The sequence below is a fragment of the Ambystoma mexicanum genome, chromosome 6q (genome assembly GCF_040938575.1).
Source record: "Ambystoma mexicanum isolate Mex_15411 chromosome 6q, UKY_AmexF1_1, whole genome shotgun sequence".
NCBI classification, from domain to species: Eukaryota; Metazoa; Chordata; class Amphibia; order Caudata; family Ambystomatidae; genus Ambystoma; species Ambystoma mexicanum.
In genome coordinates this window covers 129,847,182-129,867,626 of record NC_090937.1, presented here as the reverse complement: position 1 = coordinate 129,867,626, position 20,445 = coordinate 129,847,182, and the positions used below count along the sequence as shown (strand labels likewise).

The 20,445-nt window shown below is 43.1% G+C and overlaps 1 protein-coding gene across 2 annotated transcripts in view; it reads left to right on the top strand.

The window, feature by feature from the left end:
- GRID2 (glutamate ionotropic receptor delta type subunit 2) overlaps nt 1-20,445 on the top strand; it is a 2,892,146-nt gene that overhangs the window by 2,578,863 nt on the left and 292,838 nt on the right. For both annotated transcript variants that reach the window (XM_069630564.1, XM_069630565.1), the window contains exon 14: nt 19,771-19,937. In XM_069630564.1, coding sequence (XP_069486665.1) covers nt 19,771-19,937 — 167 coding nt within the window. The remainder of the gene's footprint in view (nt 1-19,770; nt 19,938-20,445) is intronic.

Sequence of the window (20,445 nt, the reverse complement as noted above, 5' to 3'; positions counted from 1 at the left end):
ACACTACACAAACAGTGCAAACTCTATAATTAAGCTTCATGGTGGTAGCATGAGGGAAGCACTGGGAGATATGAAGCTTGAACGCCAAGGCGAAGGAGAGCAGGTGTTTCACAAGGTATACGGACCCATAATTCCAGTGACAAACTAGAGGAAAGCTCTTTACAACTATTTATATTCCGAATATGAGAGTAAAAACAACTCGATGGTAACACAGGCATGGAGATAGGCACATCTGCTTGGGGGCAGAGGAGGAGTTATAAGGAAATGGCTTTGGCAAGGGAGCCCATCCAGTTGGCGACTTGAGGACGACACATGCAAAAGAGGCCTAGCTGCATTTAAAGTGCAGCAGTGCATGTGTCAGGGGTGGCCCGGCAGCAGCTGTGAGGCAGAGTAAAGGCCACCGGTTCCATCTGTCAGCAGCGACCCGAAGTGGATGTAGGAGGCAGTCAGTGGGAGGGGGGGTCAGGGGATGATTCAAGGCCTGGTCCTGCCTGCCAGGAGCGGCTTGGGTGAAGATAGGGTGTGGTCTTGGGACTCAAAGCAGTGCTCCCGCAATATCAAGGAGCACTACACTGATAGCCCTAATTGCTCTACAGGCAGTTCGGAAGAGCCTTGTGGGAGCACAGCCCTCACTGTATCTCCGGCGGACTATACTGTTTTTTTATAGCCTGGGGATTAACCAATGGCTGTGCTCCCTCAGTGCTCTGAGAGATATGATATAGCATAGACCAATATTGTGTTTATAACCAGAGTCCCATTTCTCCTCCCCATCAGCAGCTGAGTCCTTAGGCGCCAGGATGTTCTTCCACTGATTTCGGTCTAACAGTTTCAGAACAGAGGGCAGCATTTGCCCACAAACACAGTATTGACATGTTGCAGACTTTCTATGCTGTCCTGGCAACTCAGACTGATCCAACCGAGCTAGAGGGAGCATCACTCTGCTATGTTCATGCAGGGTTGCAGCATTTAGGGGATATCCTGTATCTCTTGACAGAGGTCAGAATGAAACTAGGAAGGATGCTGGCAGGTAGGGACATAGCACTGTTGCTGATATTTGTGTACTTGAGTGATACCCATGGAGGAATCGAGAACAATTGAGAAGTGCTGTCCTTCCACGGCACACATGGTGCAGATAGCCAATGCAAGGCAACACATTTCATTTGTATTGATTGTTTAAAGCATGGGCCTAGAAAGAGAGCACAGAGCACTGTACATGGTGTGGGTTGCCAACAGTTGGACTGGTGTCTTTTAACAGTAGCACAGTACTGTGAGTTGCAGTCGACGTGTCAGCCTTTGCATCTTTTGGGATTAGTCAGGTGTTGTGGAAAAAAACAACTTTTGAAAGACTTGCGAAATTGGAGAGGTGTGGGGGTATTCCTAGCCAATACTGGGAACAATCTGCAGAAGGTGGGTGCATGACAAGAAAAGGATTGTTTGCAGGTTCTCTCTTTGCATTCGAGATTTGATTTGAACCGTTTTGGTCAATTTGATGTGCGAATAGCGTGCGTCACCAGAAATGTGGAGCTTCGCCATGAGGTACACTGGTGCACTGCTCATGACTGGTTTGTAGATTATACATACACTTTTGAATGATATCCTGTCCTGCAGAGGCAGCAATGTAGTTTCCGTTGGACAGCGGTGAGCCGGGCAAATTTCCAAGCACCTCAGCAGTCCAGCATAAGGCATGCTGGACTGCTTTTAGGTGCATCAAATGAGCATCTGGGAACCCTATCAAGAGGGTGTTTCCCCCATTGATGTGCAAGACCGCAAGGGCCTGCACTATGATCCGAAATGCTCATGGGGGAATTAAGGGTTTGATTTTGTGAAGGGAGGAGATTTGGAGGCAAGCCATTTGGACCATCTTTGCATGTGTGTTTCTGGAAGGACATGCTTCTGTCAATGATGAATTTTAAAGTATGTTACTAAATCTGAGCGTTGCTGATCAAATCCATCATTGAGCCATTGTTGAACGAGTTATGTTTAGGGTGGAACGATGAGGATGAATGCAGTTTCTGTGCTGTTAAGTTTGAGGAAGGCAGTAGACATCCAGGACTGGTTGATCCTTAGGTAATAACATTGATGACTGATGTCCTGTGGTCATGTTATCTCATGTACAACTGAGTATCATCTGCGTAATGGTCAATGGCTTTATGTAAAGGTGAGATGGGATCAGTTAGAGGATGGACCCTTGGTGGACTCCACAGGAGACTGGGAGTCAGTTGGAATGCAACATTTTCTTCTGGATGGCCTGGTGTCTGCCCGAGAGGTAGGAGGTAAACCAATTCAGGACTGTGCCTCAAAATAACATCCTGAGGGCAAGGAGGGAGAAGAGGATTTGGTGTTGAATGCAGCCAAGAGATCAAGGAGGATGAGGAGGCATGAATCATACTTATCCATGCTTTTGTGGACATTATGGACAACCTTAATGCTGGCTGTGTTGATGCTACATTTGGGGGGTAACCCTGACTGAAAGTCATTTAAGAGGTGTAGTTGTGTGATTTATGCGAGTAGTTGTGTGGTGACTTTTTTTTCCACAATTTTACTAATTCTAAGTAAAATCTGAGAGGTAGGAAGTAAACCAATTTAGGACAGTGCCTCAGAATCCCATCCTGTCAGCAAGGATGGAGAAGAGGATTTGGTGTTGAATGAAGCCAAGAGTTGTTGATTCTTGTGAGTAGTTGTGTGCTGACTTCTTTTACCAAGATTATGTCAATAAACTGGCAGTTTATAACCGGCCGGCAGTTGGCCAGGTTGCCTGGTCTAGGGTCAGTGTTTTCAAAAGAGATTGTTTAGACCATTTTTAATGGTGGCCAGGAATGATCCTCCAATGAGGGAGGCATTAATGGTGCTAAGGAGTGCCTTGAGCGCTGAGCCCATCATGGTGATATAGTTATAGTATGACGTTGATTTGAAAGAGGCAAGTGTTTTTAGGAGGTCTGGCGGAAAGAGGAGTCAGAATTAATTCCAGAGGGACAGTGTACATTCTAGTGTAGAGAGGCAGATGCACATGTCATCCATAGTGCCCGCCCCCTCATCTCTGTCATATTGGAAGAACAGGAAGACACTGTGCATGACACCAGGTGTGATCCCAATACTGCATCGAAGATATGAGAGACGTTATGCGCTCAAACAACCATATCAAATGCACCCTCGCACTGACGTAGAAAGATGTCTGTTTACACCGTTGAACATAGAAGAGCTATAAGTGAAATCTGACAAGAGCAATGTGATATCATCAATACAAGATATACAGGGACACACTGAAACGATATGCAAATTCTTAAAGAATTACAATGTGACTGAAGTAACAAAGTGAACATTTATTCAAATATGAAGAAATCCTAGACACTAAGAAGATGTGTGAGAAGAGATGCAGTAGATGTACATACACAGAAACGAAAGGTAGATGAGACATAAAGAAGCTTGCTGCAGTAGAAAATATGACAAAGGTAAAGCAGTTATGATGAAAAGATGGACGTCGACTCTGTATAAATAGTAAGCTAGAAGTCTGAAGGCGAGAGACCACGGCTGCAGAGCTGACAGGCTTTGGAAAACAGATTTGCGGAAAGAACAAAGAATATCTGTTTGGTTTGGGATCAACGATGCCACATCAAGAAGAGGAGTCAAAGAGGATACGGTACATACGCACAACAAATTTCTCTTAGATTAAGTAAAGGAGAGAACATTTGCAAGTGCCAAGTATTGGACAATCAAAGATGTAGAAAGCATATGCAAGACAGAGCAACCAAGTCTCCAGAGGCCAAGAGGTACAATAGCACAAAGTATAATTGAATCAAATAGCACTGAATAAAATGATAGAATGGACAGAATTGTGGTCTCCTCACAAGTGGTGCAAGACTGGAAAACAAGGCCTATTCATTTAGCTCCAGACAAAGATAGCAATTCACTTTCACTCCCATAAAACTCCAGAGGAAGAGAACGGTCAGCAAGGTCAACTACAAAGAAGAAGCCTTGACTTAAGGCCTAACTGATGAGAGATGGTAAGCTAACTGGCCAAGTGGGCAGTGGTCTGATGTTATACCCCGTACCTGGGCTTTGTTGTGCATACATGCTGCTAACAAGCTGAATGTCCAAGGTTGGGAGAGAATGCCAACCAATTTGATGGCCTATGCATCAATGGACCATACATTGTTGCAGAAGCCAATCTGCTGCTGTTATTCTGCTATTAAGCTGTATTATACGTAGTTAGAGGTAGCTCAAGGCATGTCTACCAGATAAGGGGCAGCCAATTGTGTTAATAGCACCTAAACGAAGTGTAGGTTTATATATTACCCTAACCAATCCCTTCTGTCAATAGGTTTGTACTGTTTGCCACGTAGGATGATGCCATAGTTGACCTACATCGATGTATAAAGCTTTTGTGTAATGGAAAATTATTTGAGAGTGAGCTGCAATCTGTTTGTTCACCAGGTTTCCCTACTTTATTTGAGCTGATAATAAACTAGCATTTTTCCATATCCTTTGGGTCAGTCCATTATTTGGGTCTGAGATTGTGTATTGGTTATTACATCTGGCACTTGGAACGCTCCAGGTGCTACTGCACACTAGTGTGCAGGGGGGCCAATGCTGTGGGAGGTTGATTCAATGATCTGTCATAATTTATCTTTTTTTTTCCAATGAAAAACGTGTTGATTCCTTTGCATTTTCCCTGAGTTGGTGGAGCCTCTGGATTGGGTGAGGGATTAGTACAATGCGTTACAATTTAAAAGATGGCTTTGCTCTTGTTGAAGGGTGCCACTATGGCAGTGGATAGTAAGCAGCTTCGGCCTTAATGATCAGAATCCCATGACTGACGTGAAAAGATTTCAGGTTTAAGAGATCTCCAGGCTTATGGTTTTTGCATCACCATTGCCGCCGACCCCTTTCGCACGCCTGCTTTTCTTTATGGTGATATACATGATGGCAAAATGCGACATTTACATATGGTCTTGAGTTCTTCGGTTTGGTTCACACAGACTGTTAGGTGATCAGCCTACGTGTGCCATCCATTTAACTTAACAGTCCTTCTCTGGGTTCTGCACGGCGCAAAGGCAATTCGTCAGATGACACATATAAAGCATTATGTGATGTGCTTGGTTGAATGCTTGATACAGCATACTTGATTCCATTTACTAAGGGTCATGTATCCCAGTAGTTCAAGAGCAATGAAGCCTTGATTCTCTGCTGCCAGGGAAAGCGATACTCATTGGTGCATGTTCTCCATCTCATCCAGATTGGGATAATTGTTCAAAATGGACCATACATTAGGCATGGGGGTGAACAAGTCCAGTTTCAAATATCCGATAAAAAGCAAACTACACAGAGTGACACACAACGTTTAGAGCGGTGAACATTGATTCATTTATTTGGACCACTCCAAAGAATAGAAGTGACAATAGTTTGGGGTGGTAGGTGAAGCCTACGTGGGCTATGCCTAAAGCTCACGGGCTGTATCTAGTCGTGCATGCTAAAAATGGCTGAAAAAGCAGTTCACTTGGATTAAAAATGACACCGTTTCATGATCAAGAAACCAGTTAACACAGTCCTTGAAGCTGAAAACCACCTCACAAATCCCCGTGAGCTCTTCCATCCATTTGTAGATCACACAGGGTGATGGAATTTGGAAGTGACTTTGGAATCCACCATGTTTACTTGGGTGCTTGCAGGTGGAAAGCATACACACAAGGCCAGTGTGCCCTGCATCCGTGGTTAGGGTGCCGTGTGTTGCTTGCTTTTGCATTGCTCGTTTTTTTGTTTAGCCCATACACTACTTCGGAAAAAATACTATCCCTGCGGTCTACACATTCTTTATACCGACTATCTGCTCCTATCACTTTTGAAAAATGCATCTCTTTTTTTCACACTCGTGCCATTACTCTTGTTGTTTGTTTAGCCTCTCCCAGAATGCCCCTCAGCACACGTACGAACACATCATTGAGTGATCATTTTGTCGTGCTGTTGTGCTGAAAAGATGAAATACTTATTTAATAGTCTCTGAGGTGAAACTATGTCAGGATGGTATCAGATGTTAAAGAGGACCATTAAGAGCACATTATAATGGAACATATTTAACCCTATAGCAGGGGTCTGCAACCTTTGGCTCTAAAGATGCTCTCGATTACAAATCCCATGCTCCCTCACCATTGACTATGATGGCTAAGGCTAACGGGACTTGTAGTCCAAAACATCTGGAGATACAAAGGTTGCAGACCCCTGCACTATAGTGTAGGGAGTATTATTAAGCATATGTTTGCTATAGATCGCAAAATAATCGAATACAACAAAAAATGTACTTTCAAAACAAAACAATAACTCCAGAAGGATAGCAAAACAGAAAACGAAAGAGATGTGTATGTTCGATATGATTGCACCAAGCTTCGATATTGTCTATCAACCAACTCTGTCCACGTTTTCTGCAAAAGCATACCCAATGTTCTCCATGAAATGTAAGCAGAACCACAGCTTCTGGCGTAATACATTATTTTCCTTACTTTGACCTCAACATTCCAATGTAGGGGAAAGCACAGCTGTTGCATATAGCCTGTTTATCATATATGGGGTAACACAGCACCTTCTTTATACTGACCTTAACATTCCAATGTAGAGGAAAGCACAGCTGTTGCATAGAGCCTTTCTAACATATATGGGGTAACACAGTGCCTTCTTTATACTGACCTTAAAATGTAGGGGAAAGCACAACTGCTGCACGCAGCCGTTCTATCATAAATGAACCAGGGGCAGCTCAGGGGCAACGCGCTCGCATTAGAAGCAAGAAGACGACATGGAGCAACACAGGTTCGATCCCGGTCCGCGCTTAGAAACCACGGGGTATTACTGGGTATTACGCACGTTATAAATAACCAATTACAATTACTTTCTATATAATGAGGTCAAAATTCCAATCTGAGGAAAAGCCTAGCTGCTGCCTACAGCCTTTCTATCATAAACGGCATAATCAAACACCTTTTATCTGAGGAAAAGCCCAGATGCTGCAGCCTTTCTATATTAAATGGCATAATCTAACAGCGTCTATCAAGACCTCGAAATTCCAATGTGAGGAAAAGCAGAGTTGCTGCGCACAGCCTTTCTTATCAGGCATGGGGAAACACAGCACCAGCTTCATGATGACTTGAATATTCCAATGTGAGGAACATCACAAAGGCTGCATACGGCAATTCTTATGAAACCTGGCCCAGCCTAACAGTGTCTTTATGATGACGTCAACATTCAATGTGAGGAAAAGCATAGTTGCTGCATGCAGTCTTTCTTCTCAAATAGGGCCCCAACTAGTGCCTTCTTTCCATCGACCTCCACATTTTCAATGTGAAGCAAAGCACAGCTGCGGCATGCAGCCTTTCTAACCAAGTAGGACGTAACCTAGACCCTTCTTTAAAGTAACCTTCCAATTCCAGTGTAAAGAAATGTTTGTTTACTGCATAGGCCTTCCCCTATCAAATAGCCCAACATGGATCAGCCTTACATCATCTCATACTCTCAATGTGAGGAAACGTTTTCCTCCTGCATATTGCTTTTTAATATCGAACATGGCGTAACCCAACACAGCCCACACATCATCTTAAAATTCTAAGGTGAGGAAAAGCTTTCTTCCAGCATGTAACTTTTTGATATCCAACATGGCGTAACCTAGCGCAGCCCACACATCATCTTTCAATTCTAAAGTGAGGAAAAGCTTTCCTCCTGCATATTGCTTTTTGATATCCAATATGGCGTAACCTAGCGCAGCGCACACATCATCTTTCAATTCAAAGTGAGGAAAAGCTTTCCTCCTGCATATTGCTATTTGATATCCAACATGGCGTAACCTAGCGCAGCGCACACATCATCTTTCAATTCAAAGTGAGGAAAAGCTTTCCTCCTGCATATTGCTTTTTGATATCCAACATGGCGTAACCTAGCGCAGCCCACACATCATCTTTCAATTCTAAAGTGAGGAAAAGCTTTCCTCCTGCATATTGCTTTTTGATATCCAACATGGCGTAACCTAGTGCAGCCCACACATCATCTTTCAATTCTAAAGTGAGGAAAAGCTTTCCTCCTGCATATTGCTTTTTGATATCCAACATGGCGTAACCTAGCGCAGCCCACACATCATCTTTCAATTCTAAAGTGAGGAAAAGCTTTCCTCCTGCATATTGCTTTTTGATATCCAACATGGCATAACCTAGCGCAGCCCACACATCATCTTTCAATTCTAAATTGAGGAAAAGCTTTCCTCCTGCATATTGCTTTTTGATATCGAACATGGCGTAACCTAGCGCAGCCCACACATCATCTTTCAATTCTAAAGTGAGGAAAAGCTTTCCTCCTGCATATTGCTTTTTGATATCGAACATGGCGTAACCTAGCGCAGCCCACGCATCATCTTAAAATTCTAAGGTGAGGAAAAGCTTTCCTCCGGCACACAGCTTTTTGATATCGAACATGGCGTAACCCAACACAGCCCACACATCATCTTAAAATTCTAAGGTCAGGAAAGCTTTCCTCCGGCACACAGCTTTTTGATATCGAACATGGCGTAACCCAACACAGCCCACACATCATCTTTCAATTCTAAGGGGAGGAAAAGCTTTCCTCCTGCATATTACTTTTTGATATCGAACATGGCGTAACCTAGCGCAGCCCACACATCATCTTTCAATTCTAAAGTGAGGAAAAGCTTTCCTCCTGCATATTGCTTTTTGATATCGAACATGGCGTAACCTAGCGCAGCCCACACATCATCTTTCAATTCTAAAGTGAGGAAAAGCTTTCCTCCTGCATATTGCTTTTTGATATCGAACATGGCGTAACCTAGCGCAGCCCACGCATCATCTTAAAATTCTAAGGTGAGGAAAAGCTTTCCTCCGGCACACAGCTTTTTGATATCGAACATGGCGTAACCCAACACAGCCCACACATCATCTTAAAATTCTAAGGTCAGGAAAGCTTTCCTCCGGCACACAGCTTTTTGATATCGAACATGGCGTAACCCAACACAGCCCACACATCATCTTTCAATTCTAAGGGGAGGAAAAGCTTTCCTCCTGCATATTACTTTTTGATATCGAACATGGCGTAACCTAGCGCAGCCCACACGTCATCTTAATATTTTAAGGTGAGGGAAAGCGTAGGTGCTGCATGCAGCATTGCTTATGAGATATAACATACTTTTCCCCACTGTTCACATTGACCTCACATATCCACATGGCCTCTGAGTTCCCTATCAGCATGTAAAAGATCACTCCTTATTTAATGGACCTACACACATTGGCCCCTGATCTTTGTGGTAACAGCGAAGCATGTTACTAAACCTCTACCGCTAACGTCCCATTTTTTTTTGTTTCAGCTATTACGTGGCGCTTTAGGTGTTTCGCTATTTGCTCATCCATTAACTGCTCATGGCCATGCTAGTCCCTATTGCAATTCCGACCCAGTTCCTGCCCTTCCCCGCCCCAAACACCTCCTTCATGGGAACTCTTTGAGCTCTTTGAGCTCCCTTTAGTCAAGCTTTCCCATCAAACATTGCACTCAAAGGGCTTGCCAGTGTTTTTTCAAAGCAGTATTCTGAGAGTGAATGGCTTAGTTGGAGTTGTAATCGAGCTACTGATGTACTAAAAGTGTCTTTGTCAGGTCTGGCTTTAGCCACTCTATAAGCACTATGCCTGTCCTCCACTTAAGTCCTGTTAAAGATAAGCATTAAGGAAGCAAACAGTTTAGGCTTGTGTATTAGTATTAGTCATTTGCCAGGCACAGATATTAGATGCCCAGGTACTCGCACCATTTTGTAGCTGCTACCCTCAATAGACAGTTAATACCAATTACAGCAGTGCTTGGCTAATGCCTTTCCCATGCCTACACATAAGCCCAAACTGTTGGCATTACCAATGCTTGTTTTATATGTGGTTCAACCAAAACTGGATTCTTCTAAAAGTGACCACAATGGAGAACATCATCCTTACGTTGCATAGACCTGCTCATACCTTGCCAAAACCTTTTTAATAATGCCCACTATTTTAGGAAGGATTTCTCAAATGATATGAAAATGGGAATGTTTAGACAATCCTTAAACGCACTGCATTGTATTTGTTTTGATTGAGGTTACAGAGTACAAAATGTGTCGATCATTGTCACGTGCAAAATAATAGCATGAGCAAACTGCTCAGTTCTGATTCAGGCGCTGCGCATTAGCAGAGGTGCTACTAAGCCACTGGCAGGCAGGGGTTGGGGAACATGATATAGAAATCAGACACAAAACAGATAGGGAGCAGACAGTGGTCGCAGGGGACTGACTATGCAACGGGTTGTGTGTGGAGCATGTGTAGGAGAGAGGGAGGCAGAGGAATATGTGCAGACGATCAAGGGTTTGAATTCAAGGTTAAGGAAGGGGAACTTTAATGTTGACTTAAATGAATAAATAGTAGGAGCGTTTTTTAAACATGAATGGGAAGGACATTCCAGTGGAGCGATGCAAGAAGGGAAAAGAAGAGGATGCAAGAGGATGCAGTGGATGGTGAGGGGACAGAAAGATCATGAGTATTCTAGGTGAAGAGGATCAGAATATGGTGCTAGGTTGGAAGGGAGGAACAAGCTTGTGCATGGTTCTGAACACAAGCAGTAGAAATTCAGAGGGACTGTATTCTCATGGCAAGCACACCAGCAAGAAGGTGATGTGTCTAGGTAGTAGAAGAGTGGGGGTGATTGCAGATGCTACAGTTGACAAAACCGAGCACTTTGCCATGTGGTGCAAAGGTGCAGAGAGGGTGACCGGAAAGGAGGGTGGGACAGTACACAAGGTCTCTCATAACCGGGTGGAGTATGAGGGGCTTGGAGTTGTTAGTCAGCGAGTGGCAGATTTTTAAGATGTTTAGTAGATTAATCCTGGCTGCAGAAGCGGTGCAATGAATGAAGTTGTGACGGGTAGGGACATTTTCGAAGACAACCACAAGACTGCATGCCTTGGGCTGAATGGTGGAGTAAGTCAGGTGGAAATGAGATGGGAGAGGTAAGGGGAGGGAGTGCTTTATATGCAGGCATGTTGATTAGTTGAATCTCGGAGAATGTCAACATGAGGTGGTGAAGTGACATCCGGTGCAGATGGCAGATAGACAAGCAGGTGTGTGGGCAGAGATGTCAGGGGTAGAAGTCGGGAAGGAGATGGAAATGTGTGGGTATCAGGTAATAATGTCCCCATCCATAAAGTCCCCAAACATAATGTCACTGGGAAAAGCCATTGGTCACATTATACATGGTGACATTATACATGGTGACATTATGTATGGGGACGGGTTGCAGGGATGTCCCCTGCTCCCCTTGCAAAAAATCATTGTTTGCGGGGTTGGCCCCAGCATATTGAATGCAATAATCTCTCCACAAAAAATAGCAACTTTTTCTGGCAGGAAACATTTTTGGGGGGACATAATTACATGGAACCAATGTGTGTGCTGCCCGTGGGAATGTGGCACAAGAACCCAATAGATGAGCAAAGGGCTCGGTGTAAAGGGTGAAACTTAGGGCCCAAGGACAGAGTCTTGGGGGATGTAAACATATAATACCCTTCTGACGTTTGAGCCTCTCATCCTTTCTGCATCAAACGTCTGTCTGCCCCGTGGTTGTGGGGTTTGCCCCTTGACCTAATAACTTCTTTACCATCCCACAGAACCTCACTCAAATGGTTTAACTCCTATCGACATACACACTCACTTTGTTCAACACCCTAAGATACACTAGTTCCTATGCTCAGCCCATTCATTACAACATATTGCACATCCCTATTTCATGTACAACCATGCGGCATGTGTCGACAGGGCTCATAATAACCATGGGACAATTCTGTCAACATATACTCATCTAAATTCCTAAAGTCCTAGAAACTGACTAGCACACAGAGTCTGGGTTCTTCCATTGTGCACACAGCAGCACATTTTTTTTATTTTTTTATTTTTTATTGAAAGTTGATTTAATCAATAAACTTGATTTTTCAACATAAAATCTTGCTTTACACAATTAAAAGAAAAACACAAGCACATAAACAAATTAAGATTTTACATAATATACTGCAAATCCAAATTACATAACATATAAAATATTCATAATCTAGAGAAACAAATGAATAAAATACAACTAGCAATTTGATATAAACTACACACTGTCCCAATCAGCTCCTTAAATATGACTCGAAGTAATCACTTTTTCCCCAAAGACCCAAGCTATACAGATAATTAAGTATAGCATATCTGACGATTTTTAGATTGCTATGAAATAACAAATTCCAACATCGTGTTTGTGATACAATCATGTAGCCAGAGAACAGATGTCCAAAATGTAAAGTTCGTTTTGATAGTAAAATTTTATTGAACACATAAATGCTTCAATGTTTCCGGGGCAAGCTGACAAAACCGACATCGTATTTCAATTTTTGTTATAATTCTGCGGGCACACAGGACTTCCTTTGTGGGCCAAATATTAAGGCGAAATCTTAAATAATCATTCCGCTGACGGGAATTAGGGACATGATTAGATAACTTTCCGTCTCCCCATATCATTTTAAAGCGAAAGGGTTGTTCTTAAATTTTGGATATAATTGGCATGCAGACCTAGTTTTTATCCAGTCGTCTTCCCATACTCGTTTTTTGCCTTATCTGGATTTTCTAGCAATAATGCCAAGGAAAATCCGACATTGGTAATAATCTTTCCAGCCAAGTTTTTCCATACTACCGCAAATGCATCATCATATTTTAGAAGATATGCTGATATGAGGCCCAAATCTAAACTCATTATACATTTGCAGTATAACTAACACAACTTTCACTTATAAATTGAGTAAAGAGATAGAAATCCTAGCTCGTGTCTCAAGAAACATATAAGTTCCGACTATGGAAGGTTTAGGGCACGCTTACAGTAACAGCCCTCTATAATCGCCCAATATTGGTACTATTTGCCTGGGACAGCCTCTGTGCAGACAGAATTACTGGAATACATTTTTGCATGTAATAAACCAATAATGGAATTATTGAAAATGTACAGTACTTACTCCTAATTAGTCGGCTTTGTGAGATGGCGGTCATTAATCACTGCTTTAAATGCTGATGATTAGCATGCTTATTTTGTACATTATTTATATAGACACCCAAGTACACATAAAAAGAAACTGAAACTAGATTAACATTTTGTAAAGGCCACCTATATGTGGCAGTTTGCTGTTTTTGTTTGCCAAATTATATAATCTTTGTTTTCGTTAGATTGAATGTGATGCAGTTTCTCTTAGTATAGCCATCCAAAGCACTCAATAGAGCCTGTATCCCTTTCGCAGTCTTGGAGAACAGCACCATGACGTCAGCATAAAGTAGATATTTCACATTGACCCCATTGATTTTTGGAGAATCTGCCACATGTTATCAAAACTTAAACCAATTTCTGAGATAAAGAAAGTAAACAAGGCTGAGGCTAACAAGCAACCTCGTTTCAACCCACACGCGGTTTTGATCCGTTCAGACAAAAGACCATCACTCGATAGTTTGGTTTGGATGGAGGTATCTGTATGTAAATCAACAAGCCACTTTATAATAGACCAAGAACATCTTTTGTCCATTAGTTTCTTATAAAGGAGCTCACTAGACACAGCATCGAACGCCAATTTAAAATCTATAAAGGCTCTATAGAGTGGCTGCTGCTGTTGTTGCACCTTCTGAGTAATGCTGGTTATAGTAATAGTATTTACAGCCGTCCCATTAACTGGCAGAAATCCTGTTTGGAATATATCACGGAGCATATTCTCATCTTACCATTTATTGAACTTATTCAGAATTAACCATGCAAAAATGTTTCCCGGACAGTCCAGTAGCGCTATTGGGCGATAGGAATCATGGTCATCACGATTACCTTTTTTAAATATGGGTAGGATTGTAGACTTCCTACAGGAATCAGGAATGACTCCTGTAGCGAGTATTTGATTGTATATCTGATAACGGATCCTTGCCCATTCATTTGGATGATCTTTGAGTGTGCCATTGTGAAGACCATCTGGACCTACTGCCCTCGAACGACTCAAATTTTTAATACACAGCTGGATGTCATCAATTAGAATTGTAAAATGATGTGACATACCCGAGACTCCTGTATTTGGTTTCAAATTCGGAAATGGCAAAGAGTATAACTTGCCACAATAGGCCTTTCAGGTCTCATTCGGAATAGCATTTATCTGGACTGCTTCCTGTGTTTTGTGCGTTGCCTCGTTCAAGCACGCCCAAATTCCACCAGTGGATTTCTTAAGAATATGACGCAACATTATCTCCCCATTATATTGGTAATGCAGCAAGCGCTGGCCCTTGAGCCATGTTCTATATGAGGACTTAAGTTGTTTTTTAGCTGATGAACGATAAGCTTCCGGGAGGAACCTTAAATTGTGTATGGCTCTACAAAGGTCCACTTTTTTACACTGCAGTGCGGGATCAAATGGTTGGCAATGTTTGTGTCTAACACCCAAATCCGGCATTTCAAGCTGCTTGAACATCTGCATCACCGTAACATAGCAGTTTGTTGGACCAAATGACTGCAAGAGTGCTTGATGGAACTGTTCCAATTTATTGGGGTTCCATCTCACTCGTGTGCCACTATTATTAACAAGATTTGAATATGCATGTTCATATCCCCTGCACGGAGTTGCTCCTTGATGTGTCAGATAGCGCATGATAAGCTTGTCATGGTCACTATGGTTAGTTTTTACCACCGGCATAGATTGCACATGATTCAGGAAATTTTTCTGCACACAAACATAGTCCAGGGTTGCTTGCTGGGACCCCCTCCTCCAGGTAAAATGAGCTGGAACATCCCCCACTATCGCACCATTCAACATAACAAATCCTCTCTCTTCCATGATGTTTAGCCAATTCAATTCATCAACGGCCCGCTCTTGTGCCCCTTGGGGGATCAAATGGAGATTTAAATCCCCCACTACTATTGTCTGGCAAATATCCCGCTCAAGTGCCAAGAAGTCAAGAATCAAATTCAGGTGCCTTAAAAAGGAATCAGATGTAATATTCCTTTTGCTCCAATAAATGTTGACAATCACTAAAATCTGGTTGTTTCTGTGCAGCCTTACAATCTGGAAATACACAGAGGGGGAAGCGAGTTTCTCACCCACATACCCAGAGGCTTTACTAATGGCTATCAGGAGCCCACCACTGGGGTGAGCCCTTGCATACTGTATAGCACGTGTTATGATAATAGTATGGGATGCCCATATGGGGCATTCAGTAAGCCAAGTTTCCTGGAGGGCTTTTATCTCATATTGGGCCAGATCTTTGCTCGCTAAATCAAATAAATGCTTATGCCCTCTGGTATTCCACGAAAGTAAGCTGCCTGCACTAGCAATAGCATCATGTTATGATCTTGGATTGAATTCCTGTGATGTCATCATTCTAGAAGCAAACTTTGTAGTCTGCTATAGTTCCCTGTTCTTGATGGCTTGATATGTCTTAATTTGCTATTTCTCAACCATGTTACCTGTGATGATTGGTTCTTGAAATAGATTAAAGCCCAGATCATATAGAGCAGATTTAGACTGCCACAGAATATTCATCACAATCGTAGAATGTAGATGGATTCTAGCCTCAAATTGTTCATTTATATTAGTGAATTCAACCAAATTAATATCTGTTGATGATAACGCTGACAATGTGGGAATTTCACTACATATATTAAGAATGCTCGCTCTATTCAGTACATATTTGGGGAAAGGATCTTCTCAGCATCTAAGCACCAAACAATGAGATCTAGATTGGGTTTGTTGTTTATTTCCATCAAAGACCTTAGTATTGGATGGTATCCGCACTTGGGAGGAGCCTTGAATACTAGTTGAGAAATTGGCTCTAAGGCGTAAATCGTCTCCTAATGTCATCAGATTGACTCACTGAACCATTCCCTTTAACAACCGGCTCACATCCGGATATCTCACTTGCTGTCCATTTTCAATACCTCGAGAGCACTGACTGGTCTCTGCAATACATGCATCAATTGAGGATTTTATAATATCACGCAAGTCCTGCACCAGGGGGACCACTTGGGCAGGATTTGCAGCTGGGGGCACCTGAGCATGAACAAGTGTAACATTATTTTGATGGTGTGAAGGAAACCCTGAAGTATTTAATGAATATGAAGGCATAGCTGGAATCAGGTGCACATCAGATGAGTCAGCTTGCCATAAAGGGTCAGTGCAAGAATTAGATGTGTGCACTATTTGGGTGTAGCTCACAGCAGGAATTACAGTGGCTATGTTTTCTAATATGATGCCCTGTGTTTCTGCACCAGAAATCTGTGACATCAGTGATCTTTTACTACCCATTGGATTGGGTTGCACACAAGGGATGTGAGACATATATGCATTTTTGGAGGTTCTAATTTCCTCTCTAAGCTCTGCAAGGGCTGGTTGGCTCAAACAGCCTTCGCTTGTTCTAGTAGGCAACCCAGTCCATATATTATCACTGTCCACTTTACATGTTCCGGTGCTTATATTTAGAGTATCTCCACGGTCAGAAGAAGCTGGTATTTTTTGATGAGTATTAACTTGTACAACTTCTGGTATGTTCAAACTACCTGCGAAAGTCACCAGCTCATCTAGTGGCCCGTATGGCATGAAGGTTTGAATTACATGCTTAGGACCAGATGTCACCTGCTCGACTGCTTTAGTATTAATAGCTTCTTCGCGTCGATATAAGGCCTTAATAAACTTGCGCCCTGTTGCTCGAGATTTAGAGCCCTGCACCTTCATGTTTGATTTCCTAGGGATGGATGACACAGGATCGGTAACTACGGCCGTGATTTTACTAGTAATTGTTTTAATGGGCGCAGAGGAGAAAAATGTATAACTAGTCGGCACCACCGTAGTTACCACGGCCATCCCTGGTGCTTGAGCGTCAACATTGATCACAGTCATCTTATCTCTGCCTTCAATGATGTTTTGTTGTTCATCACCTAATACATCAGAAGCACTGTTTGTAGGACAGTGCTTCTCCAAAGATGGCTGTATATTACATCTATCATGGGGCTCAGCACACTTCCTCTCTTCATAACCTGCACCAATTGGAGCACACAATTGCGAACATGTTTTCTCCGTAAAATCCTGTGAAACAAACAAGGGGGGGCCTTGATCTTTAGGCTGGCCCACCACTCTGGCATCATGTGAACCAGAGGTTGACGTTGCAACAACTTGAGCATCATCTACATTAATTTGGCTGGTAACTTGCTTAGCAAACTAAGATTGGGTTAATGTCACCAAGCCACCGTAACATTGTTCCAATAATGAGGTCCGATGGTTAACTTTACCATCCAGTACCACATATAACTTCGGTAACGCTAAACGCGCAGTATTCATGGCGCTCAAAGTATTATTGAGCGCAGCAGCTTCTGGGAAAGAAAAACGCTTAGAGCAGTTTTTGTTAATAAAGAAATCAGACTCCCAAATTGGTTCCTAAAACCTTGTCCTCTGGGGAGTGGAGGCAATAAATGAGGGTGATTCCTCTATACAGTTGAAATTAGGCACATGATCAATATCTGGTGATTCCTGAGGACAGGTTTGAGTTGGTACCCCCCTTGAATCAGTCTCAGATGGTTGGTTAACAGCAATTGATGTGTTATCTGTCTGTAGCTGAATCAAATCCCCTGTGTTCGAACAAATGTACAGGACATCAGATGAGGGGGAAATGGACCTCTCCGATGTATTCATGAAGTCCATTGCCTCCTCATCGATTTCTCCTGCCATTGTAAGCACATCATATGCTGCACACAATCGATGTTGGGCAGCCAGGGAGCAATAAATGGGCTCCAATATGCGCTGTGAATCCAAGTCGGTCAAGGGTAAAGTCTCTACACAGGGCAACAGTCCCTCCAAAGCAAAGGCTGATACCATAGTCGTGTACGTTACTTCGAGCAAAATACCTGGGACCACAGGAACGCCAGAAGCAGGTATAACGTCTCCCCTGCCACTCACGCTCGCATCGCTCACCAGATTAACTGTCTGTTCCGCCACGTGCTGCGGACACAATAAATGTTTAGGATCATTCAACAATGTAAACTTGGTCGACGGACACACGCCAGAGTGTAAAACATTATCCTTGCTGGCCAGCATTTCTTGGGCGTAATATAAGCGGATATCAGACGAGAGTAACACTGAACGCTGCATGTTTTGTTTTTTGTGGCTAGTTCTGCTGAAAACTTTCGTTGCCACCATTTTCAACTGATCTACATTAAATAATTGCCTAAGATTAATTACGGGCATACCCGAGGTCAAATTACATGTTTTACTAACCATTGTGGATGCTTGTAAATTAGGATACAAAATGCAACAATTCAATCTGGCAGCCGCAGTCCGCTCGTACGCGAGACAGCAAGACAGCCCATTCAGCAACCACTCTTGCCAAAACACATGCGCGAAAACTCACGGAAATGCTGTTTATGATGGGGTTGCTGGGAAAGTGGGCAGGCAGGAAGCAGTCAATTTGGCCCAAAGTTCCACAAAGACAGGGACCTGTTACAAAAGAAACAGTCCAGGAAACAGTCGACAGCAATAGTCCAGGATCCACAGTAGTTCACTCTTGAAGACACTAAGGCAGAGTAAGGGACAGCAAGACAGCCCACTCAGCAACCACTCTTGCCAAAACACAGCAGCACATCATCACGTGCAACTCATCTCTCCTTAAGCATGTTTGCCCCTCTACTTGCTGTACTCAGTACCTAGAGACATCGAAAGATGATATTTTCAAAACACACCTGCGATGCATTACATTTCCATATTGAATAACAGTTGATGGTCACAGAGTTCCGTGCCAATGTCTACCTGAGCTCCATTTTATGAACCAACACAACATCCGGGAATTACTAGAAGAGCCACAAAGCCCTATCAGTAAAGATGGATGTGGCAGTGTCATAATATATAGTGGGCCTCATTTGCATGGGATTGGACGGTTTGAAAATGATGCGCAGAAATGGGTATCACTGACCTGCATCATTAGCCACTGTCGGAACACAAAGTTCAGAGTGGCCTGATGAAGGGCCGCACAGGAGATGAGAACATCGTCCCGGTGGGATAGCTCAGCGGCAACGTGCTCACCTTGGAAACAAGACGACACGAAGCAGCAAAGGTTCAATCCCCGGGTCCGCACTTAAGCGATTTATAAATATGCATCTAAGAGACATATTCCTGTAACAGCACTTCGATGCCCCATGGCTGTGTGAGCGCTTTAAAAATGCAAATTAAAGAAATTAAATAAAAGAAAGCCATTGGATGCAGTGGGCAACAAGCCAAAGAGTGAACTCGGAGATGGGGTTCTCAGGCCCATCTGCTCAGAAAAGGGGAGCTCATCTCTGTTCTAAGTGATGATGCAGTTCCCAGAGGCCCCTAGGAGCTTTTACTAGAGAAAGAAGGCAGTCTCAGAGTGCAGCCCCTAGTACATGCTTGCTCGCAATACTGAAGACTGCAATGGAGTCTATGCCGGATTCATATGCAACACGGTATGACAAAGAAGCTAAACTTTGCATTTATTCCCTTGAGGAACATTTGGCCAGCAATTAAGACTTTTTTGCTGGGGGACAAGTGATTCAAGTAAAATCTAAAACATCATAATTTAAAAGAACGTGGTGGCTTTCTCGGAGCAAATGGGCAGCCTCCATGAGAAGCGGCCATATTGTGAAAGATTGTGATCATGTGATGCGGGTTTTCTGATGCACTGATGTCCAATCAGCTCTAATACTTCCCTCTGCTTTCTCCTCCCTCCGCAGGTGAAGTTTGGGAACTACGCCTTTGTCTGGGATGCCGCGGTGCTCGAGTACGTGGCCCTGAATGACCCCGATTGTTCCTTTTACACCATTGGGAATACGATAGCAGACAGGGGCTACGGAATCGCATTGCAGCATGGCAGCCCCTACAGAGACATCTTCTCACAGAGGTAAGTTATTCTGGTTATGAAAGAAGTGCTCTTCAGGCATAGGTGCATGTAGTCCATTTATTCAGGTCTTGGAGACATATAGTTCAAGAACATATCATGAGAAGACCCACCGGTGCCCACCACCCAGGTATAAACAAGATTTCAAGATGATAACTTGAATCATACATACCACCAACATTAAGTCGTGTAGTATTTTTTGCTGGTATCCATCGTCTTGATTTCTTGATCCTCCCACTCTGCACATTGTAAGTAATGCTGCTGGTGTTTAAAGGTGTGCCCACGCGAAAGTTCTCTGGAATTCAGCAGTAGACGCGTGCAATGGATGCCATCTGCCGTAACCGCCTTTTACTGTGACACCTGCATCGGGTATTTGCAGGGAGACATGTCATTTTGCACGTAGTCGGTGTGGGAGCTTGACTGACCAGAACACAGCATACAAACGTGGGTATTGTTTTTCCATTATATGACGCAAACCGGCTACGCCACTGCACCTGCGATTAGGGTTTTC